The 25,807-nt window shown below is 47.8% G+C and overlaps 1 protein-coding gene across 4 annotated transcripts in view; it reads left to right on the forward strand.

Moving 5' to 3' along the window:
* RGS19 (regulator of G protein signaling 19) overlaps positions 1-25,807 on the forward strand; it is a 53,201-nt gene that overhangs the window by 25,882 nt on the left and 1,512 nt on the right. For all 4 annotated transcript variants that reach the window (XM_082271550.1, XM_082271552.1, XM_082271551.1 and 1 more), the window contains exons 2-4: positions 14,298-14,416; positions 18,954-19,028; positions 23,445-23,679. In XM_082271550.1, coding sequence (XP_082127676.1) covers positions 14,298-14,416; positions 18,954-19,028; positions 23,445-23,679 — 429 coding nt within the window. The remainder of the gene's footprint in view (positions 1-14,297; positions 14,417-18,953; positions 19,029-23,444; positions 23,680-25,807) is intronic.

Consider the following 25,807-nt stretch of genomic DNA (forward strand, 5'->3'; position numbering starts at 1 on the left):
AATCCTGTAATCTGTCACTGTCTGTCACAGAGGAGATCCGCCCGCTTTGTTTACACAAGCGGGCGGATTTCCTCACTCGATCCCCGATGATCGGGGAAGAGCGGCGGTGATCACTGCCTCTCCTCCCCTGGCCCGGCTCCCGCTGTGACTGAATACAGGCACAGAGGGGGCGTTGAGAGGGGGCGTTGTCCAGCGACGTAGGTCTACGTCGCTGGACGATAACGAGCCACTTTGCCGCAGTACCAGCTCAGTGAGCGGTCGGCAAGTGGTTAAAGGTAATCACAAATTCCTTACTAGTCTTTGGAATAGATTTAGGAACATCTCAGCCTTTACTCCACTGTTCATTAATCTTTTTGCTAATCCAAAACCTCCCTCACTGGCCTAAAAGCCAGCTGGAGGTTGGTAAACAATTGGATCTATGCAACCTTCAACAAGACGTCTTCTTTGGCCTAAATGCAGATCAGTCGCCATCTCTCCGTAAAAAGGCTCCTTCCTTTGGGTTTAAAACGGTCCCTTTACTATTCCACCCTGGCGCCTGCCAACCTGGCGGGCTGGAAAACAATTCAGCCTTTCCAACCGACAAAATGGCTGCCCAAGCATCCCGTCAGACTCCAAATCTCTTTAAAATATGATTAATCTTTGTGCCAGTTTCCTTTTGGGAGATTGTAATTAATATTTGAGAGTTAGACATTATTTCAGAGCTCTGTGACTCTTTAGATGTAAAATATCTGCCATGTTACCGCAGATGAAAAGAGGAGGAAAAAAAAAAAAAAAGTTTTTTCTTTTAGAAGAGGAAACGACACCCAGATATAAGTTCCTCTTGCAACTGCTGTCTTTTGGTTTTGGAGCTGTGACAGGATTCCAGTGCTTATCTCTGAGCGGCCATCTTGTTGATCTGAGATAAGATACGGAGGCGGTCATGTTTGGCTCATTAGGTCCTTTGTATCAAAGGATGTTAAAAAGAATATACTTTATGGTTTAGCTACACTTGACTATATTTGGTCAGGAAAATACGCCGTTTTTTCCTGGTCACTTTGGCATGGAATGTCAAAGAATGGATTAAAGGAGCTCCATCTTGAAAGAAACATGGAGGCTGTCCGTTATCTCTTTTGCTTCTTTAAGTTTGGAACATATTTGCAGATAAGGATCTTTAAAAGGTCAGCAATAGAATTTCCTGTATTTGTCACATGACACGTTTACTTCAAAGTAGTTATTCTGACCTTCAGTTGGCCGCATGCTTGTTCTGGGTGGTCCACAGCCATTGGACAGATTCAGACAAGCTTTGGTATCAGTGGGTGGTTGGATGCAGCTGCTGCCATTATGGTGTCTCCAGGTAAAGATGGCGCTGCTTTGTGCACCACACAAATGCTATTCCTTTGTCAGTTGCCTAGTTTACATTCTTAGAAATGATGCTTTAGGCCAGGGGTCTCCAAACTTTCTAGACAAAGAACCAGTTTATTGTCCTTCAGACTTTAGGGGGGCCGGACTGTGACCAGCAGGAGTGGAAATTTTACTCTCATCACTGGGACTAAACAACACCACATTGGTATTAGGGGGAGGAATAGTGCCCCATCGTGGGCATTATTGGGGGAAATAGTGCTCCATTGTCGGCATTATTGGGGGGAATAGTGCCCCATTGTGGGCATCAGTGGGAGAAATAGTGCCCCGTTGTTACTGTCAGCGGGAGAAATGGTGCTCCCAGGGTCTCATATCAGTGGAAGGAATAGTGCCCTATTGTTGGTGTCATTTGGCAGAATAGTGTCTCGTATCAGTGGCAGAAATGGTGCCCCATTGTTGGTGTCATTTGGCAGAATAGTGTTCCGTATCAGTGGGGAGGAATAGTGCCCCAATGTTGGTGTCAGCGCTAAAAATGGTGCCCCATTGTTGGTGTTACTTGGCTGAATAGTGTCTCGTATCAGCCGCAGACATAGAGCCTGATTGTTGGTGTCAGCAGAAAAAATGGTGCCCTATTGTTGATGTCACTTTACAGAGTAGTTTCTCGTATCAGTGGGAGAAATAGTGCCCCATTGTTGGTGTCAGTGGGAGAAATGGTGCCCCATTGTTGGTGTCTGTTTTGAGGAATAGTGCCCCATTGTTGGTGACAGCAGGAGAAATGGTGCCCCATTGTTAATGTCACATGGCTGAAAAGTGTCTCGTATCAGCCACAGAAATAGTGCCTCGTTGTTGGTGTCAGTGGGAGAAATGGTGCCCCATTGTTGTTGTTACTTGGCAGAATAGTGTCTCGTATCAGTGGGAGAAATAGTGCCCCATTGTTGGTGTCAGCGGAAGAAATGGTGCCCCATTGTTGGTGTCAGTGGGGAGTAATGGTGTCCCATTGCTAGTGTCAATGGGAGAAATGGTGCCCCATTCTTGATGTCCCTTGGCAGAATAGTGTCTTGTATCAGTGGGGAGTAATGGTGCCCAAATGTTGGTGTCAGTGGGAGAAATGGTGCCCCATTATTGGTTTCAGTTTAGAGGAATAGTGCTCCATTGTTGGTGACAGCAGGAGAAATGGTGCCCCATTGATGTCACTTTGCAGAATAATGTCTCGTATCAGTGGGAGAAATAGTGCCCCATTGCTGGTGTCAGCAGAAGAAATGGTGCCCCATTGCTGGTGTCAGTGGGAGTAATGGTGCCCCATTGTTGGTTTCAGTTTGGAGGAATAGTGCCCCATTGTTGGTGACAGCAGGAGAAATGGTGCCCCATTGATGATGTCACTTGGAAGAATAATGTCTCGTATCAGTGGGAGAAATAGTGCCCCATTGTTGGTGTCAGCAGAAGAAATGGTGCCCCATTGTTGATGTCAGTGAGAGTAATGGTGTCCCATGGCTAGTGTCAACGGGAGAAATGGTGCCCCATTGTTGGTTTCAGTTTGGAGGAATAGTGCCCCATTGTTGGTGACAGCAGGAGAAATGGTGCCCCATTGATGTCACTTTGCAGAATAATGTCTCGTATCAGTGGGAGAAATAGTGCCCCATTGCTGGTGTCAGCAGAAGAAATGGTGCCCCATTGCTGGTGTCAGTGGGAGTAATGGTGCCCCATTGTTGGTTTCAGTTTGGAGGAATAGTGCCCCATTGTTGGTGACAGCAGGAGAAATGGTGCCCCATTGATGATGTCACTTGGAAGAATAATGTCTCGTATCAGTGGGAGAAATAGTGCCCCATTGTTGGTGTCAGCAGAAGAAATGGTGCCCCATTGTTGATGTCAGTGAGAGTAATGGTGTCCCATGGCTAGTGTCAACGGGAGAAATGGTGCCCCATTGTTGGTTTCAGTTTGGAGGAATAGTGCCCCATTGTTGGTGACAGCAGGAGAAATGGTGCCCCATTGTTGGTGACAGCAGGAGAAATGATGCCCCATTGATGATGTCACTTGGAAGAATAATGTCTCGTATCAGTGGGAGAAATAGTGCCCCATTGTTGGTGTCAGCAGAAGAAATGGTGCCCCATTGTTGATGTCAGTGAGAGTAATGGTGTCCCATTGCTAGTGTCAACGGGAGAAATGGTGCCCCATTGTTAGTTTCAGTTTGGAGGAATAGTGCCCCATTGTTGGTGACAGCAGGAGAAATGGTGCCCCATTGTTGGTGACAGCAGGAGAAATGATGCCCCATTGATGATGTCACTTGGAAGAATAATGTCTCATATCAGTGGGAGAAATAGTGCCCCATTGTTGGTGTCAGCAGAAGAAATGGTGCCCCATTGTTGATGTCAGTGGGAGTAATGGTGTCCCATTGCTAGTTTTAACGGGAGAAATGGTGCCCCATTCTTGATGTCCCTTGGTAGAATAGTGTCTCATTTCAGTGGGAGGAATAGTGCCCCATTGTTGGTGACAGTGGAAGAAATGGTGCCCCATTGTTGGTTTCAGTTTGGAGGAATAGTGCCCCATTGTTGGTGACAGCAGGAAAAATGGTGCCCCATTGATGATATCACTTGGCAGAATAATGTCTCATATTAGTGGGGGAAATAGTGCCTCATTGTTTGTGTCAGTGAGAGAAATGGTGCCCCATTGTTAATGTTACTTGGCAGAATAGTGTCTCGTATCAGTGAGAGGAATAGTGCCCCATTGTTGGTGTCAGTGGCAGTAATAGTGCCCCATTGTTGGTGTCAGTGGCAGTAATAGTGCCCCATTGTTGGTGACAGCAGGAGAAATGGTGCCCCATTGATGATATCACTTGGCAGAATAATGTCTCATATCAGTGGGGGAAATAGTGCCTCATTGTTTGTGTCAGTGAGTGAAATAGTGCCCTACTGTTTGTCGCTTGGCAGAATAGTGTCCTGTATCAGTGGGAGGTATAGTGCCCCATTGTTGGTGTCAGTGGGAGAAATGGTGCCCCATTGTTGGGTCAGTGGGAGAAATGGTGCCCCATTGTTGGTGTCAGTGGGATAAATGGTGCCCCATTGTTGGTGTCAGTGGGAGAAATGGTGCCCCATTGTTGGTGTCAGTGGGATAAATGGTGCCCCATTGTTGGTGTCAGTGGGAGAAATGGTGCCCCATTGTTGATGTCACTCGGCAGAAATGTGTCCCAGGGACCAGATAAAGGCAAGCAAAGGGTCGCAGTCTGGGGACCACTACTTTAGACCACTAGCACTGATGACATGTTGCATCCTCAGTGGTGGGGCTCAGACCCTAACACCAACCTCTTTTGGGATGGGGTGAGTAGGGTGTGGAAAGAAAGGAGCTGACTAAGCAGGCATCTAGATAGTGATGGGGAAAAAAAGAACAGTGGCAAGAGTGAAGAAAGCTGAAGGCTTAACCAGCAATGCCAAACTGTAAAACATTTTTTTTTTTTTTTAAAAAAAAAAAAGCAATCTGGAAAGATTTTAAAGAGGGCAGAGTGAATTTTTCAATAAGTGGGTGGTTATAGGTGACCCTTATCCCACTGAGGAGTGGGTTTTAAAATGTGAAGTATATGAATTTGTTTATAGCCAGACTATAAACAGGAAAGATGTAGCAAATTGAAAATAACTAAGTTCCCTTTTTTGAATATGCAGGAGTTTAGGGTTTTCATTTTTTATTATTATTATTTTATTGTTTTACATAGGCGAACTTAGCATTAATGTTCACTGAGCCTTTAACTTCAAACTTCAGTTTTGTAGATTTAAAAAAAAAATATATATATATATAAAACAAAGGAAAATTCAGATTTTCTGACTTGTTTCTGTTCAGTAGATACTGAGAGAAGCCATGGTTATAACTTCCCCTAGCTGAGTCAGAAGAAAATCATGTGATCGCCTGGAGAAGTTGAAGACCTGAATCCAGGCATCCATTGTAGACAGTAGACCAGTAGAGACGACAGGGAAAAAGCAGCCTGCGTACAGACAAATCTGGGGATTTCTGAGATATTGAGGCTTATTTACTAAGAAAATGTGTGAATAGTCATCTCAATCATCCAATTAACCACTTGCCGACCGCCGCACGACTATTTACGGCGGCGGTCAGCCCCTTACAGGCAAGGCGACGTAGTACTACGTTGCTCGCCTGTGAGGCTCTAGGGAGCGAGCGCACGCCGCCAGAGGCGCACTCCCGCTTGCTCACGGAACCCCTCCCCCCCGGCGCGTGTGCCCGGCGGACCAGATGTCCGCCGGGCACTCGCGATCGTCCGTTACAGCGGGAGAAAGGCAGGCGGCTAATGTAAACAAAGCCGCCTGTCATTCTCCCCTGTGTAAGAATGGAGATCACACGGTTCTACTATGTAGGACCGTTGATCTCTGCTCTTACACCTCAAGCCACATCCAATCACAGTAAGAATCACGCCCCTAGAGATACACTTAACCCTCCCTCTCAAAAAAAAGTTAACCCCTTCACTGCCAGTGTCATTTTTACAGTAACAGTGCATATGTATAGCACTGATTACTGTAGTAATGTCACTGGTACCCCCAAAAGTGTCAAAAATGTCAGTCAAGGGTCCGATCTGTCCGCCGCAATGTCGCAGTCCCGCAAAAAAAAAAAACGCAGATTGCCGCCATTACTCCTTAAAAAAAAAAAATGACAAAAATCTTTCCCTTAGTTAGTAAACGCAATAACTTTTGCGCAAACCAATCAAAATACGCTTTTTGTGATTTTTTTTTTTTTTTTTTTACCAAACATAGGTAGCAGAAAACAAATTGGCCTAAAATGTTAAAAAATTTTGATTTTTACATTTTTTTGGGGGAATTTCATATAAAAAAATGTGAAAAATATTGTTATTTTTGCAAAATTTACGCTCTTTTTTTGTTTATAGCGCATGATCAAAAAATAGCACAGGTGATCAAATACCACCAAAAGAAAGCTCTGTTTGTGGGAAAAAAAGGACGTCAAATTCGTTTAGGTACAGTGTCGCACGACCGCGCAATTGTCCGTTAAAATCACGCAGTGCCGAATCGCAAAATAGGCCCTGGTCAGGAAGGGGGTAAAATCTTCCGGGGCTTAAGTGGTTAATCAGATGAAATAAGTAAACAGGAATTTCTTTTTCACGTGATTGGCTATTTGAAGTGACTTTTCCCACAATTGTTTTATTGTGTGAACATTCACAGCCCCTGTAGTAAATAATCCTCATTGCCTCCAGCATTGTTGGGACACTTTGGGAAAACCAGTAAGGCCAGCCATTTGCACGGATTTCCCCATCAACACAGAAAGTGATGACAGGGGAATCCCTGCTGCTGAGCAATTGTCTTCCCCTGCTGGGGGGCAGGAGCAGGCAAGGGAAGTTGCCCCCCGCTGGGAGAAGACAGATATTATTGCTAGCGGCTATAGCGATAATCAGCAAGCGAATCCGGCAGGCTGGTTGTACCCAAGTTGATCGATCATTCGTACATTCAGCCTGCCCATTAATGGATTGAATCTTAGCTGGTCCCTGCTGAACCAAGTATGGCCGGCCTTATTTACTAATAAAATGTGTGAATAAGTCACCACTTATCCAATCAAAATAGGTAAACAGGACTTTTCTCCAATTGTTTATTGTGTGAACATTCTCAACCCCTTTAGTAAAAGAATCCTCGTTACCTTCTCGTTACCTTATGCTTTGTTGGGACTTTTGGGAAAACCAGTATAGCAGGCCATACATTATGCAATTTTCTTTCCTTTAATCACGGGTTAAAGGAAAGAAAATCACTTGATTCCACCCTTAATGCAGTCAGCATTGATAGGTTAATCCTTCCCACTGCGGTATCATATTCTGACAGCTGGAGGTTTCCTCGATTTTAAAATGCAAAGATCACTGCCGGCGGCTATAGCCAGCGGCAGTGATTATAGGAAAAAAACATGAAAAGCTCAAAAGATCTTAAGCCTGCCCATACATGGATCAGAAATTTGTCCGGTTCCTGCTAAGCTGGCTGAATTTTGATTTATCTATGGCTGGCCTAAAATGTTACTAAACCCTCAATCAGTTTGTTTTTGCAGTAAAGCATGCTTGTTATACTCACTGAGGAACCTAAGGAGTTAATTCTCCGCATTGTGTAAAAAGGCTGTTTGATCCTATCTTTTCTGATCCTCCCCTTCTTCCATTGTCCCTAATCCATCTCCTGATACAACAGAGCCTTGTTGGCACTCTGCACATGCTTAGTTTGGTGTGTATTGCTAGAGTAGTTTTTTTCTTTTTTTTTTGTTTCGGGAGGGTGCATGTGATCAGCACAGGGCCAATCAGCACTGTCCAGACAGAGGGTCAGGGTCATGCAGTCTCATAGGACAGTCATAGAAGAATTAAATCTCCTCCTACAAGCTTTAACCAGACACTGATAGAAGTCACAAGACTGCTATATACTACTGATGAGAAAAGGTATTTAGCAGTTTATATTTACTAAAATAATTACATTACCATGTTCTGTGTACTGTGGGCAGGGCCGCCATCAGGGGGGTACAGCCCATAAACATGTAGGGGGCCCGGGCATCCCGAGGGGCCCCAAACAGGGTAGGGATCGTCACCTGTTCTCACAATACCATTCAATTGTAAGCTCTGCGGTTCCCTTGCGGACTGGCACTATGTGAGGGGGGGGGGGTCCTGCCCCTCACTAGCCCTCATACACAGCTGTAGGCCCCGCCCTCCCCTGTTTACTAGAACCGTTCACCTTTATTTTCCTGGGATGGAGGAGGAGGACATGGGACTGGAGGAGGAGGAGGACATGGGACTGGAGGAGATGGGAGGACATGGGACTGGAGGAGGAGGAGGACATGGGACTGGAGGAGATGGGAGGACATGGGACTGGAGGAGAAGGAGGACATGGGACTGAAGGAGAAGGAGGACATGGGACTGGAGGAGATGGAGGACATGGGACTGGAGGAGAAGGAGGACATGGGACTGGAGGAGGGGACATGGGACTGGAGGAGGGGACATGGGACTGGAGGAGAAGGAGGACATGGGACTGGAGGAGGAGGAGGACATGGGACTGGAGGAGATGGGAGGACATGGGACTGGAGGAGAAGGAGGACATGGGACTGGAGGAGAAGGAGGACATGGGACTGGAGGAGATGGAGGACATGGGACTGGAGGAGAAGGAGGACATGGGACTGGAGGAGAAGGAGGACATGGGACTGGAGGAGGGGACATGGGACTGGAGGAGAAGGAGGACATGGGACTGGAGGAGATGGAGGACATGGGACTGGAGGAGAAGGAGGACATGGGACTGGAGGAGAAGGAGGACATGGGACTGGAGGAGAAGGAGGACATGGGACTGGAGGAGATGGAGGACATGGGACTGGAGGAGAAGGAGGACATGAGACTGGAGGAGATGGAGGACATGGGACTGGAGGAGATGGAGGACATGGGACTGGAGGAGATGGAGGACATGGGACTGGAGGAGATGGATGACATGGGACTGGAGGAGGAGGAGGACAGAGCACTGGAGGAGATGGAGGACATGGGACTGGAGGAGATGGAGGACATGGGACTGGAGGAGGAGGAGGACATGGGACTGGAGGAGGAGGAGGACATGGGACTGGAGGAGGAGGAGGACATGGGACTGGAGGAGGAGGAGGACATGGCACTGGAGGAGATGGAGGACATGGGACTGGAGGAGATGGAGGACATGGGACTGGAGGAGATGGAGGACATGGGACTGGAGGAGATGGAGGACATGGGACTGGAGGAGAAGGAGGACATGGGTCTGGAGGAGAAGAAAGACATGGGACTGGAGGAGAAGAAAGACATGGGACTGGAGGAGAAGGAGGACATGAGACTGGAGGAGAAGGAGGACATGGGACTGGAGGAGATGGAGGACATGGCACTGGAGGAGATGGAGGACGTGGGACTGGAGGAGAAGGAGGACGTGGGACTGGAGGAGAAGGAGGACGTGGGACTGGAGGAGAAGGAGGACATATGACTGGAGGAGGGTGACGACATGGTAGGTGGGCCCTGGGGAATGTTGGTGGTCCGGGGGGGGGGGGCAGGCCTAAAACTGTATAAGGGGCCCCAACATTTCTGATGGCTGCCCTGACTGTGGGAGAGCAGATATAGTGAATGCAGGGTCCTGGGTTTAGGAACACTTTAAGACATCTGGAGTGGGGTCTCCGGGGGGCCTTCGGTACACACATTTTTTGCCATGGTTGCAATGGGAATGGCCCGACAGTTTTAGAAAACCATAGATGGGAACGAAAAAGGTCATTCTAAATGTAAGTACAGGAGTGGCAACTATTGATTATTGAAATGGAGTTTCCCTTTAATATTTATTCTTGCAAATGTTTTTAGAACGTAGCATGGAAATGAGCAATGTGCAGTATTATTTCGCAAAATGGTTCTCCTTCCTGATTGGTAAGGATCAGTAGAGAAGTTTGCATAGAAAACAAATTGGGTGAGGTCAGCATGTCTGATAGATAAAATAACGGCGGTGTGTGCGTGGGACATCAGTTCCTTGTTGTGGGACAGCGTGAGTACTCTCTGTTCAATATTTTATGTGTGGGGGATGGTTGTGTTCTGGTTGGTTTGCCTTAAATTTTAAATAATCTTTACAGACACCCACCTTAAAAGGCCCATCAGCTTTAAACACAAGGGTGGTCTGCCACAAGGCAGCTGTCCGAGGGCACTAGGAGTCAGAAGGTCATCAAAGCAAAAAAAATGTAGTTTTTTGTAGCAGTTATCTAATCTGGATAGTATTCGTAGAACTACAAATCGCAGAGTAACCAAGCGTACACACCGTTTCGACTCTTTTGTCTTTGCTTGCCTTTTGCACAGTGAAAAGACAGTTGCTTTTTCATATAAAGAGATCAGCTTTAAATAGCTATTTCTGTTCTGTCTTCTATCACCCAGTAATGTTTATCTCGTCTTTGCTTAGCCCAACGCTGCAGATAATCTCTGGTGATGCTCAGGTCGAACGCCTTGCCGGAGGAAGTCACATAGGGCCACATAAACCGTTAAATCCTCCCAGATTCCGCCTGACTGAGTCTGGCCGCATTCGCTGTCTGTTTTCTGGCATCTGCCTCCTGAAATTCACCTTCGGTATAATGTGAACCTGCGGTGGAAATGGGGATTCGGCTTTAAAACTTTCCACAGAAGCCATTGAATGTGTTTTTTAATTGCGGTGAATCAGTTTAAAGCGGTATTAAACCCAAAACTAAAAGTGTATTATATTGCATCTTACCAATCGTTCGATGTGGCGGCTACATTCATTTTCTTTTCTTTGGCTTTTTTCCCCTCTGTTTCCAGCTGCTGATCTGGCCAGTAACACACCTCCTGTATTAGTGAGACACAACTCTGGAGGAATGAGAACAGGAGGCACAGCAGACAGCAGAATCGTCAGTCTGGGGGGAAGGCGAGTGTTAAATGCAGTGCTGTATCCTGGCCTAGGCCAACAAGGCCCAGGCCTAGGGTGGCACTTTGCAGGGGGGGGTGGCAAAAACGCCACCCCCGCCTCCACCTGAGATTCTACTGGCCACTGGTTACTAGAGCCACCTGGAGACTCCTCAGCTTCATGCTTAGTGATCGTGGGGCCCAAAGCAGCTGCCAAGTTGGGCCCCCTGTCACAAAGAGGGCACAGGAGGGACTGCAGGCAGGGCTAGGGGGTCTCCCACCACCTCTCTTTCTTCCAGCCCTCCCTCTACCACCCCCCCCCCTCTTTCTTCCACCCCCCTCTCTCAACTCCCCTCACCCATCCCTCTCTCTCTCTCTCTCCCTCTCTCTCTCCCACCGCCCTTCTCTCTCATCCCCTCCTGTCCAACCCCCCTCTCTCTCTCACCCCCCTCTCTTGCCCCCTCTCTCTCCCACTCCCCCTTCTCTCTCATCCTCCCTCTCTCTCCCACCCCCTCTCTACCTCACCCCCTCTCTACCTCACCCCCTCTCTCTCCCACTCCCCCTTCTCTCTCTCATCCCTTCTCTCACTACTACCACACCACACCATCCTACACCACTACTACCACACCATCCTACACCACTACTACCAGACCACACCATCCTACACCACTACTACCACACCACACCATCCTACACCACTACTACCATGCCACACCATCCTACACCACTACTACCACACCATCCTACACCACTACTACCACACCACACCATCCTACACCACTACTACCACGCCACACCATCCTACACCACTACTACCACACCATCCTGCACCACTACTACCACGCCACACCATCCTACACCACTACTACCACACCATCCTACACCACTACTACCAGACCACACCATCCTACACCACTACTACCACACCACACCATCCTACACCACTACTACCACGCCACACCATCCTACACCACTACTACCACACCACACCATCCTACACCACTACTACCACGCCACACCATCCTACACCACTACTACCACACCATCCTACACCACTACTACCACGCCACACCATCCTACACCACTACTACCACACCATCCTACACCACTACTACCACGCCACACCATCCTACACCACTACTACCACACCACACCATGCCACACCACTACTACCACACCATCTACCACACTATTCCCTCCCCACACCACCACTACTACCACACCACCACATCTACCACACCACCCCTCCCCACACTACCACATCTAACACAACACTTCTACCACACCACCACATCTACCACACCACCCCTCCCCACACCACCACATCTACCACACCACCCCTCCCCACACTACCACATTTAAGACAACACTTCTACCACACCACCACATCTACCACACCACCCATCCCCACACTACCACCTCTAACACAACACTTCTACCACACTTCTACCACACCACCACATCTACCACACCACTCCTCCCCACACTACCACATCTAACACAACACTTCTACCACATCTACCACACCACCCCTCCCCACATCACCACATCTACCACACCGCCCCTCCCCACACCACCACATCTACCACACCACCTCTCCCCACACCACCACATCTACCACACCACCTCTCCCCACACTACCACATCTAACACAACACTTCTACCACACCACCACATCTACCACACCTCTCCTCCCCACACCACCACATCTACCACACCACCACATCTACCACACCACACCACCACATCTACCACCCCACACCACCACTACTACCACACCACCCCACACCCCCACATCTACCACACCACTTCTCCCCACACTACCACATCTAACACAACACTTCTACCACATCTAACACAACACTTCTACCACATTACCACATCTAACACAACACTTCTACCACACCACCACGTCTACCACACCACTCCTCCTCCCCACACTACCACATCTAACGCAACACTTCTACCACACCACCCCTCCCCACACCACCACATCTACCACACCACCACCCAACACTAATACATCTACCACACCACCCCTCCCCACACCACCACATCTACCACACCACCCCATCCCACACCACACCACCACATCTACCACCCCACACCACCACTACTACCACATCACCCCACACCCCCACATCTACCACACCACCCCTCCCCACACCACCACATCCCACCCCTCCCCACACCACCACATCCCCCCCCTCCCCACACCACCACATCCCCCCCTCCCCACACCACCACATAACACTAATACATCTACCACACCACCCCTCCCACACCACCACATCTACCACACCACTACCACTCCATCCCACACCACCACCACCTCATACCACGACATGTACCACCCCATAACACCACTTCATCTACCACCCCACCCCACATATACCACCCCACACCACTACCATACCACCGCCACCACTACTACTACACCACCCCATATTGCTCAACCCAACCAAACCACACCAGACCACCATGTATTTTGTGAGAAAACCAGTAAGTAAGGTGTTTCCACCTTATACTGCCATGGTGTCTCACTCCTGTTGCAGCTGGGATTGTCTCCCTTCAGAAAATGCTTTTTATGTAATGTTATGTACATACAATGTTACAGAGAATGGGTCCTGTTCTGAAATAACGATATCTGTCCCATCAGATAATTTCAGACGAAAGCTGTGTGCTAACAATCAGATTATCGAACGATTTAGTCAAAAGCCGTGTTTTTTGTACAGTTTTCTGATTGCGTGCACTAGGCTTTAGTGTCCCCCAATATGGGCTCCGGAGTTGTTGTGCTCTACCATTACAGCAATGCAGTATGGTATCCAGTACATATTATCAGTATCTTGTGTACATTTTTAGCTGAGTGCCTGGAACGTGGTGCAATGTGAACCCGCTGGCTCTGTGATAACTTCTGCTTTTTGTAGGGTTTGAACAGAGAACAGTGCTTAATACATTATTGGCTAGGTGGAAAGAACTGTAGCAGGACAAGATGGAGGCAGCGAGGTTATTGGGTAGTTGTCTGTGTAGTAAGAGGTGTCAGTGCGCAGGATGATCAGGGTTAGCCCCTTTCCATGTTGACTGCGCACAGACATTCAATTGTGCAAAACATTTGTGTGCTTGAGGGCAATGGTATCATAAATGCCATCCTCTGAAATCCATGGCCGGCCTTCCCTTCCCCTGGCTAAGGACTTGCCCGTCTCTTCCGAAGATGCTCTTGTGTTGTATTCCATTGTGAATGGTGACTGTGAAAGCTGTTGTGTGGATGTGGCCCTCGCCAGACTAGATGTTTCCTGAAAAATATCAAATAAAAAAAATTGTACTTGTCTTTTTTTTTTAAGCCTGTCGGTGCATTAGGTCAGGGATTCCCAAACTACGGCCCTCCAGTTGTTCAGGAACTACAATTCCCATCATGCCTAGCCATAAATGTGAATGTCAGCATTATACAATGCCTCATGGGATGTGTAGTTCTGCAACAGGTGCAGGGCCGTAGTTTGGGAATCCTTGCATTAGGTAATAAGTCACCTGCCCCTGTGATGTCATAAGCTCCCACTTGTAGTGCTGTGTGTTCTATGCCGCTGATGTCTCTCTTCTGCTTTCTCAGTACACAGGGCCTGACCCCAGTGAGTCTCCCATGTCACGGTATGACAGGACCCAGCCAACCCGGAACCACCGGACCAACCCTTGCTGCCTCTGCTGGTGTTGCTGCTGCAGCTGTTCCTGGTACGTTCCCGAGCCGACATGGCTAACATTATACAGGCAGTTACCTTAAACTGAATGGGTAAAGGTGTGTCTTGGGCTCTTAGTGCGGATTCAAACTGCCCCAACTTGACAGTTCAAAGTCACATCCCATTAACGGAAATGGAACCATTCTAATCGGTGCGACTCAAGTTATTGAAGCAGCAATGAAGTTGCGCAGGATGTCAGCTGTCAAATGGCGCTTTTCCACTGCATGGAACCGAACGGTTCGGCTCGCTTTTGTGCTTTTCCACTGCTGGTATTGCATGGTACGGTGTAGGAACGGTTCGGTACGGTATGGCGGCGCTTTTCCACTGCATGGAACCGAACGGTACGGCTCTCAAAAACAGTACCACCTCGATTGTGGTTCCAAGAGGTACCATACCCGGTACCATATCCCACAATCCTTTGCATGCAATCACTACTAGCCACTGATTGGTTAGAGAATCCCACCCACCCCGTTGTTATCCCACCCACTTAACTTTAGTACTACTTTAGTGGAAAAGCAAACCATACCGTACCGTACCGAACCGTTCCAACACCGTACCATGCGGTACCAGCAGTGGAAAAAGAAGCAGGGCCGAGTAGAGCCGAGCCGGTACTTGCAGTGGAAAAGTGCCATAAGTCGCGTAGATGTGAACTGGCACTTAGAGGAGCTCCGCCCCCCACCAAAAAAGTCAAAGTCAGCAGCTACAAATACTGTAGCTGCTGACTTTTAATATTAGGACACTTACGTGTCCAGGGATTCCGCAATGTCGGCACCCCAGCTGATTTTTCACACGACGCTGCCCTATAAGGGGAACCTGGCAGCTTCACAGCCAGTTCCCTACTGCGCATGCGAGAAGTGTGCTGCACTTTGTGAATGGCCGGGCGGCAGGGGAAGGAGGGGGGCCGAACTTCCAGGGGACCTCGCCACGGCAAGGTCACCTGGAAGTGGGGACAGGTACCGGTCAAAAACAGGTACCTGCTCTCACCTACCGCCCCAAAAGGTGCCAAATATAGAAGCAAACAACCCTTTTGGGTGGAGCCTCGCTTTAATGTGGACTGATTATTACAATTCAGCGCACATGTCAACATTACCAAATCAAATAATGGAGGATTTACTAAAACTGGAGCAGCTGTGCATAGAAACCAATCAGCTTCCAGGTTTTTTTTTTGTCAAAGCTTAATTGAACAAGCTGAAGTTAGAAGCCAATTGGCTACCACGCACCAGATTTTGCACTCTCAAGTTTTAGTAAATCTCTCCCCTATGCTTGCAAGTAACAAAAAAGAACCTCTTTTTTGCTTTGATCAAAAACCTCTGATCCCTACCTCTGTCACGTGACCGAACCCTTTAGCAGCCTAGACTACATGGTTCATGGATTCCAAGAGCACTGTGGAGGTGTCACTTTATTAAATACTGCAGAGAGTTTGTTGTTTTCATTGAGACAGCTCCTGTCTTGTAGACTTGCTTTGAGATAAGAGGATCAGCATGATGACATAACTGTTGTGCAGCACTGCTAAACAGGAAGCATCTTGCATGCGTAATATATATAATATATAATGCGCATTATAAAATGTACATATATAATGACAGACTAGGAAGCGTGTCCCAACAGTTCACGGCCCGACACGGAAGGAAGGACCACACAGACATGAAATCGCACCTCATCGCACCGAGCCACTCTTATAGATGTTCAGTGTTGAAAGTGGTGCATGCATGCTATATGGTTTTTATGCACTTCTTGCAAACAGTTGGCACCCCCTATAGTAAAGTTGAAAATTAAGAAAGTGGAAGAAGGCAGCTCGGAGTGTTTCATTAGCAAGCAAAGTGATGCTGATGGAACTCTCCAAGCCTCCTTTTTTTTCTATTTTCAACTTGACTACGGGGGGTGCCAAATGTTTGCAAAGAGCGCCCAAAAACCTATAGCGTGTATGCGCCATTTTCAGCATTGAATATCTGGAAGAGTGGCTTGGTGCAGTGATAAAGTTTCATGTCTATGTGAATACATCTTCCATGTTGGGCCGCAAAATTGTGGGACGCCCCTCGTATAAATAGAAGGTTTTAACAGATACCCATACTGATCAGGAGGATTCGCTTTTAAGCTGGTCTTTGCCACTTCTACACATTATAGAGTTTAAAAAGACTCCAGTTCCCTTTAGGGATTGACCGATTATCGGCAAAGCCGATATATCGAGGGCCGATATGCACTTTCCCCGATATATCGGAATCGGCCCCCGGAGGTTACCGATATTGCCGATATTTCGGGAAAGTGCTTGTACTGTACCGGGGTGATGCCTGCAGCTAGAGGCATCACCCCGGTACCGGCGTCCACAGCCGACGGTCGGCTGTCTTGTAATGGCAACTGATGCGGCTGAGAAGCCGCTCGGCTGTCATTACAAGGAGCGGGAGGGGACGTCCCCCCTCCCACCGCCTACCGCGGCTCGCCCAGGTCTCCTGTCCCACCGGGAGACCCGGGCATCCTACCTGCACGGCCGCTGAAGACCCGATCAAAGCCGCATTTGGCTCTGATCGGGTCTCCATGCAAAAAGCCGGAAGTGATGTAATGACATCACTTCCGGGTACTCGGCGCCAGATTTTAAAAAATGACAGCATTCAAAATAGCCAAACTTGGCTGTTTTGAATGCTTTTAAGTGCAGAGGAGGGGTTTGGGGTCCCTCCACAACAGTACCTGTGACAAATAAAAAATAATTTTTTTTTTTAAATGCCTGAAAATATCGGCCGATATCCGATATCCGATGACCAAAATATCGGTATCGGCAATAAAAAAAATGATACTGGTCGATCAGTAGTTCCCTTATACATCATCTTGAATAAAACATTTTACAGCTCTGCCCTATTTTATCAGCTTGGATGGATGTAAAGGTCACTTTAAAGGGAACGTGTTGTGATTTGTACATATTGTCTTTCTTAATTATGGCAAAAAAATATTAATTATATTAAAAAATAATTAAGAATTATTTTATTTTAATTATTATTTTAATTATAATTATTATTATAATTATAATAATTATATTAAAAAATATTAAACAAGAAGTATGGGAATTTGGTATTTTTTAGAATCATACTTAGGCGGATGCAGCATCATTCCACAATGCTGCATCTGTCCCACGCTGGCTCCAAGACTGAGAACCTGAGCGATCAAACACCGCCAATTGCTCGGTTCTCTGTGAGCAGAGAGCCAGGGACTGTCAGTCACTGGCTCTCTACTCTGCCCCCCCCCCCCCCATGCTCACTGGAGCGCTGGGCTATGGAGAGGGCGGGAGCAGCCAGCTCAGGCTCTCAGCAGCTCTCTCACACGGACCAGGCATGTGGGCATGGTCACAATCTGTACCCAGCCTGGACTGGCTCTGTGACATCAGCTGACAGTCTACAAAACAGGAAGTAAAGGGAAATCTCCCCCATGTGACACAGGTCACAAAAAACATTTTTCACCATCTGTCTCCCATTGCAGAGATTTCGCTTCACTTCCTGTCCCATAACCAAACAGGAAGTTAGAGGAAATCCCTGCAAATTAAGGGAATTCCTTGGGGACCTCCAGGTCTTCAGAACTAGTGTCCCCATTAAAAGATTTCCCCTCTATTACTTTTTCTGGGGCCAACCCAAAATTTGGGGATTTTCTTTTACTTTCAATGATAATAGTAAACAGGACAAAGAGAGGATGAATCTCCTTAGTGGGGCCACAGATAGCAATAAAAACTGACAGGTGTTCTAATCCCTCTCTACTCCATCCAAAACGTAAAAAAAAGTTTTGCCTTTGTACTTTAAAGTATAACTAAGGCAAAGGAGAGAGATTAGAATGCTTGTCAGTTCTTATTGCTGTCTGTGCCCCCATTAGGGAAATTCACCCTCTCTATTTGTCTTGGTTACTACTATCATTGAAAGAGAAAGTAAAAGAAAATCCCAAATTTTGTGTTTTTCCCAGAAAAGTAATAATGGGCAGATCTTCCAATAGGGACACTACTTCTGGTGGTGAACTGGGGGTCCCTTAATTTGGAGGGATTTTCTTTCACTTCCTGTTTAGTTATGGGAAAGGAAGTGAAGGAAAATCTCCCCAATGGGACACGCAATGAAAAAAAAAAAAATCTGACATGGGTTATAACCTTCCATTGCTTCGATAATGAAAAAAAATGTTTGCCTAAAGTTCTGCTTTAAATGGAAACTTGGGACATTATCTGACCAACTGCTGCAAGTTCTCTTTTTGGGGACAGATGGCAACTGTGATGCTGGCAGAGAATTCTGGGACTTTCTTTGCACCTCAGGCCCCATTTTTTGGCCCAGTGTTGAACTTGGAAAGAGGGATCCTCATGTTTTTGTGTTGGTACAGATCAGTGTGCAGTCACCCAGAGTCCAATCAGAATTCATCTTTCATTGCACTGACTTGGGTACTTTGGTTGCTCTGGGTCATTGCATACCTCCATTGCACTTTAAGTTGCCCATACTAACAGTGTGAAAACAGTGCAGCTGTTTTAAAATGTCAAATAATTAAGATTCTGTTTTCTTTCTGTCCCCTGTGGCCAGGAATGAGGACCGCAATAGGCTTCGGAGGCTGTCTCGAGACACCAAGTTGGAGATCGTCGCTCACTGTGAGGTCTGGTAAGTGTGACCCCTTCTGTGGAGGTGACACGGATGCCATTTCAGGTTCAAGTTAAAGTGGAATTCCGCCTACCAGGAAAAAATTAAAAATCAGCAGCTACAAATACTGTAGCTGCTGACTTTTAAATATAAGAACTTACCTGTCCAGGGATCCTGTGATGTCGGCACCCAAAGCTGATTTTCATATCGGCTGTCGGGTGCTGCTGCCGCCATCCAGGGTAAGGGAACCCAGCAGTGAAGCCTTTCGGCTTCACAGCTGGATCCCTACTGCGCATGCGCCAAGCGTGCTGCTCCTTGTAATTGGCCCGCTGGGGGAGGAAAAAGGAAGGGGGGCGAACTTCCCCGGAAGTGGGGAAGGGTACCTGTCAAAAACAGGTACCCGTTCCCCCCTGAAAGGTGCCAAATATTGCACTGGAGGGGGGGGGGGGGAAGCATATAAGCAGAAGTTCAGCTTTTGGGTGGAGCTCCGCTTTAAATCAAGCAATGACATGATCTGATCCACAGAATTTCTACCTTAATCGGAGTTCTGGGTAATCCCCTGTAGCCTGATTAGGAAGAGAACCTTACATGTATAGGTAACAGAGGAATCTACAATGCCTGTGCCTTGTAACTACTTCTTTTAGTGCATATTGTATCACCAGTCACTTAGACTCGGTTCACACTAGGGCGATCCGACTTAGGGGGCGACCTGTGAAGTCGTGTGCACCGCGACTTCGGCACGACTTGCATGGACTTCATAAAATGAATGTCTATGCAAGTCGCTCCGAGGTCGCCCCGAAGTAGTACAGGACCCTTTTTCTAAGTCGGAGCGACTTGTGTCGCTCCTATTAGAACGGGTCCTGTACTACACTATGGGACGCGATGGTGCGTGACTTGTCAGGCTGACCAAGTCGCCTGACAAGTCGGACTAGTGTGAATGGAGAGTTAACGTGGTTCTTAAGGCTGAAGGTAAAAAATCTTCTGCATGCAATTCCCCTCTGCTGCCCCCCCCCCCCCCCAATACTTCTGAGCCTGAACTCGATCCAGCGATTTGCACGAGAGGGGCAGCTCTCGCTCCTCATTGGCTCAGAGACAGCAGCAGACGTCATTGCCTTTCACTGCTGTCAATCACAGCCAATAAGGAGGGGGGGCTTAACACAGCTCTGCATGTCAATGGAAGAAGCTTGATATGGGGGCACTCGGCAGGGGGAAAAAGCCAAGAACGCTGGCGGGGGACCCGAGAAGAGGAGGATTGGAGCTGCTGTTTGCAAAACCAACTGCACAGAGAAGGTAAGTATGACGTTTGTTATTAAAAAAAATGACCTTGAGTATCACTTTAAACATTTAAAGTGTATGCAGTGTAGAAGGGTTAGAGCCCCTGTAAGTTATCATTGTGGGCTTTGACCTCATTATGGAGATTCAGTCTATGAATCCTGGTAACTATTATCCCTGAAACATAAAGTGGTTATAAATCCAAAACTTTACAGTTATTTTTTTTCCAATAGGGACACCAGTTCTGGTGACAATTGCCTAAGAGAGGAATTCCCCTCACCAAATAGAAATTTCCTCTTACTTCCTGTTGCATCCCGGGGACAGGAAGTGAAGGGAAATCTTCCCAACAGGACATTGAACAGCTAAAAAAATAAACTGTTGGGTAACCCCTTCTCTACTCTGTAACAAAAAAAAGAAAAGTTTCAGTTTTACATACTTTGCAACCCTTAACTGCACACCTAACCTCAGCCTAATGCTGGAACATACCTAGACCCCTCACAAAACCTCAGAAAAACTATTGCAGGTGTTTGTGGCAATAAAAGGTGAGAGGAAAGAGCAGCGCCATCTAAGTGCAGTAGTAAAACAACTATTCCAAAATATGAGTGTAACAACTAAGTGTGTCCGGTACAACAGCGCATGTAGCTGATAGTAGTTCATCCGCTCAGGGGGAAGGACGTGGGGGCAGAGGGACCAGAGAGCAGCCACTGATCTTTGCCGCGCTGGTGGTGTCCAGCGCTTCCTGGATCCTCGGAAACTCAGGGAAAGCCGCTGACGTCACATCTGGGTTTTGGCTAGAGCGGGGAGTGCACGCGTTTGGAGCATGCATGCTCCTTCATCAGGCAGTCAATGGAGCCATCTTGGAGGTGGTATAAATTAGAGAACGACCGATTATCGGCAAAGCCGATATATCGAGGGCCGATCTGCACTTTCCCCGATATATCGGAATCGGCCCCTGAGGGTACCGATATTGCGAATATTTTTCTGGAAAGTGCTGTACCGGAGTGATGCCTGCAGCTAGAGTCATCACCCCGGTACCGGCGTCCATAGCCGACGGTTGGCTGTCTTGTAATGACAACCTATGCGACTAAGAAGCTGCTCGGCTGTCCATTACAAGGATCGGGAGGGGACGCCCCCCCTCCCGCCGCCTTCCGTGGCTCGCCCGCGTCTCCCATACCACCGGTAAACCCAGGCAACCAGCCTGCACGGCCACCGAAGACCCGATCAAAGCCGCATTCGGCTCTGATCGGGTCTCCGTGTAAAAACCCTGAAGTGATGTCATGACATCACTTCCGGGTACTCGGCGCCAGATTAAAAAAAATAACAGCATTCAAAACAGCCAAACTTGGCGTTTTGAATGCTTTTAAGTGCAGAGGAGGGGTTTGGGGTCTTTTAGACCCCCCAGATCCCTCCACAAGAGTACCTGTAAAAAAAAATGTTTTTTTAATGTACAAAAATATCGGCCATTATCGGCAATAAAAAAAACGATATCGGTTGATCACTAGTATAAATGCTGGACTGATACCCTGGCACCTTTTTAGCCTGTAATCTAAATTAGTACATCTCTCAATCGGTTCCTAATCCATCCCTTTGGGTCCAGCCTGCTATGCAAGTATTGCTTGTGTTGTGAGATCTCAGGCTAACAAGGTGCCAGGGTATCCGTGTGAGTTGATCAAATACCACCAAAAGAAAGCTCTATTTGTAGGAATAAAGGGACATACATTTTATTTGGGTACAGCGTGGCACGCCCGCGCAATTGTCAGGCCCCCTTCACACTTGTGCGACTTGTCCTGCGACTTAGGGCTGCAAAGTCCCATGACAAGTCCCCATGATTTCCAATAAGTACCGTTCATATCTGTGCAACTTCAAAGTAGTCCCTGCACTACTTTGGTCCAACTTTGATGCTAATTGAGGTCCATAGACCTCAAGATTACACAGGCATTGCTTCAAGTTGCGTCGAAGTCATGTGACTTTCAGGTCGCACAAGTGTGAAAGGGGCCTTAAAGCGGAGTTCCGCTCCCCCCTTGAAAAATTAAAAGTCAGCAGCTACACATACTGTAGCTGCTGAATTTTAATATTAGGACACTTACCTGTCCTGGAGTCCAACGATGTCGGCACTTACCTGTCCTGGAGTCCAGCGATGTCGGCACCGCAGCAGATGTTTCCATCGGCAGTCGAGTGCTGCCGCCGCTATTGCCGGTAAGGAATCCTGGCAGCAAAGCCTTGCGGCTTCACGCTACGCATGTGCGTAGCGTGCTGTGCATTCCTATTGGCTTGGCGGCGGGGGAAGGAGGAGGGGGCCAAACTTCCGAGGGACAGCGCCGTGGCGTTGTATCCCGGAAGATGGGAAGGGTACCTGTCAAAAACATGTACCCGTTCCCCCCTTCCCCCTGAAAGGTGCCAAATGTGGCACGGAGGGGGGGGGGGGGGAAGCAAATGAGCGGAAGTTCCACCTTTGGGTGAAACTTCGCTTTAAAGTAACACAGTGCCGTATCACAAAAAAAAAAAAAACCTGGTCGTGAAGGGGGGGGTAAATCTTGCGGAGGTCAAGCAGTTATAGTAGATTTAAAAGATGACTCAGAGAATCAAATTCTGTTAAAGCGGAACTAAACCCTCCTCCCTGTTTCAGCCAAGGATACTGCCATCCCAGCCTCTGTTTGATCTACAATCTCCATGACGATCAGTTATGACACCAGCCATTTGGTGATTGGACAGTTTGGTTGAAAGCACAAGCAAATTTAACTTTGATCATTTCCGGCAATGTAACTGTTTTTTGAAACCCTTAGAGCCGGTTCACATACAGGCGACCCGACTTGCCGGGGCGACCTGTGAAGTCGCGGTGCACAGTGCGCACTGCGACCTCGGAGCGACATGCACGGACTTCATATCATTGAAGTCAATGCAGGTCGCTCCAGGTCGCCCCAAAGTAGTACAGGACCCTTTTTCTAAGTCGGAGCGACTTGTGTCGCTCCTATTAGAACGGGTCCTGTGCTAATCTATGGCAGGCGACTTGTCAGGCGACCAAGTCGCCTGACAAGTCGCCCCAGTGTGAACCGGCTCTTAAATTGATGGGTATAGTTCCGCTTTATTATGTATTGGGTGGAATGTTTCTCTAAATGGTCAGACCTGGCTTCTAGGATTTAAAAACTGATTTTTTTTTCAATGCAGCACAAAGCCGTCCTCAGAAGAGATACACAGCTGGGGCCACTCCTTCGAGAAGCTGATGAAGAACCCAGCCGGGCGCAACGTGTTCCGTGAGTTTTTGCGCACCGAGTACAGCGAGGAGAACATGCTCTTCTGGCTGGCCTGCGAGGAGCTGAAGAAAGACAACAGCAAGCATTTTGCGGAAGAGAAGGCACGCATGATCTATGAGGATTACATCTCCATCTTGTCTCCCAAGGAGGTAAACATGGCCGCACCCAGAATCCAACCCCCCAACCCAAAACTGATGTTCTGCCCCTTCAGACTAAATTACCCGGGTGACTTCAAGCCAGGTAGCTAAAAATCATGACTTTCATGCTGCCACACGGCTCGCCGATGCCTGCGAACAATGGCGGTTCTGCAGGTTCCAGAGACGTGTAGCCAACCGCATTGACCTTTGTCCCAAAATCTCTAATAATTCATGAGAGATTCTTGGACAGGCTTGCATCTAGTCGTGATTTTTGTTGGCACAGCTGGAAATCAGATAGGTACATTGGCTTTCAGCTGTGATTTTTTTTTAAATGCTACAAAATGCCTTTTTATCGAGAATAGAGGAATAAAATTAGGCTGTAATGATATAAAATTAACACCACCCCCCCCCCCCCCTAGTCATTTTATAGTAGTACCAGGAAATAAATAGCTCATGCTTAAAAAGTGCCGAAAAACCTTTTGTAAGTCTCAAGTGTGGTCCATTTTTTTACTTGCTTCATGTATATGATTGTACTGCCCTCTTATGGGCATTAGGATAAATGCAGGCATATTTAAGTTGATGCTTTACACTGCTGCCCGCAGGCCAGATGTGGCCCTTTGCTTGCCTTTATCCAGCCCTTGGGGTACTATTCCTTCCACTGATATTCTTTCTATTGACACCAAAGACAGGGCGTTATTCTTCTCACTGACACCAACAGTGGGGGAATTTTCCTCCCACTAACACCAGGGATGGGGAACTATTCCTTTTACTGACACCAATGATGGGGCACTATTACTCCCACTGACACCAATGATGGGGCACTATTACTCCAACTGACACCAATGATGGGGAACTATTCCTCCCACTGATATCAATGATGGGGCACTATTCCTCCCACTGATATCAATGATGGGGCACTGGTCCTTCCTCTGACACCAACAATTGGGCACTATTCCTCCCATTGACACCAATGATGGGGCACTATTCCTCCCACTGACACCAACAATGTGGTACTATTCTTCCCACTGATATCAATGATGGCGCACTATTCCTTCTCTTATGTGGTCCATCTTTTTACTTGGTTCATGTGTGTGATTGTACTGCCCCCTTATGGGCATAAGGATAACTGCAGGCTTTTTTAAGTTGATACTTTACCTACCTACAGCGGGGTCTCCACACTGCTGCCCGCAGGTCGGATGTGGCCCTTCGGGTACTATTCCTTCTATTGACTCAAAAGACGGGGCACGATTCCTTCCACTGACAACAATGATGGGGCACTATTTGTCCCACTGATATCAATGATGGCGCACTATTCCTTCTCTTATGCGGTCCATTTTTTTACTTGGTTCATGTGTGTGATTGTACTGCCCCCTTATGGGCACTATTCCTCCCAATGACACCAGTGATGGGGCACTATTCCTCCCACTGACACCAATGATGGGGCACTATTCCTCCCACTGACACCAATGATGGGGCACTATTCCTCTCACTGACACCAATGATGAGGCACTATTCCTCCCACTGACACCAACAATGGGGCACTATTCCCCCCACTGACACCAATGATGGCTAAATATTCCTTCCACTGACGCCAATAATGGGGAACTATTTCTTTCACTGACACCAATAATGGGGAACTATTTCTCCCACTGACACCAATGATGGGGCACTATTCCTCCCACTGACACCAATGATGGGGCACTATTCCTCCCACTGACACCAATGATGGGGCAATATTCCTCCCACAGACACCAATGATGGGGCACTATTCCTCCCACTGACACCAATGATGGGGCACTATTCCTCCCACTGACTCCAATGATGGGGCTCTATTCCTCCCACTGACACTAATGATGGGGCACTATTCGTCCGACAGACACCAATGATGGGGCACTATTCCTCCCACTGACACCAATGATGGGGCACTATTCCTCCCACTGATATCAATGATGGGGCACTATTCCTCCCACTGACACCAATGATGGGGCACTATTCCTCCCACTGACTCCAATGATGGGGCACTATTCCTCCCACTGACACCAATGATGGGGCACTATTCCTCCCACTGACTCCAATGATGGGGCTCTATTCCTCCCACTGACACTAATGATGGGGCACTATTCGTCCGACAGACACCAAT

Source organism: Pelophylax lessonae (assembly GCF_965119305.1).
Source record: "Pelophylax lessonae genome assembly, chromosome: 11".
Classification (NCBI taxonomy): Eukaryota; Metazoa; Chordata; class Amphibia; order Anura; family Ranidae; genus Pelophylax; species Pelophylax lessonae.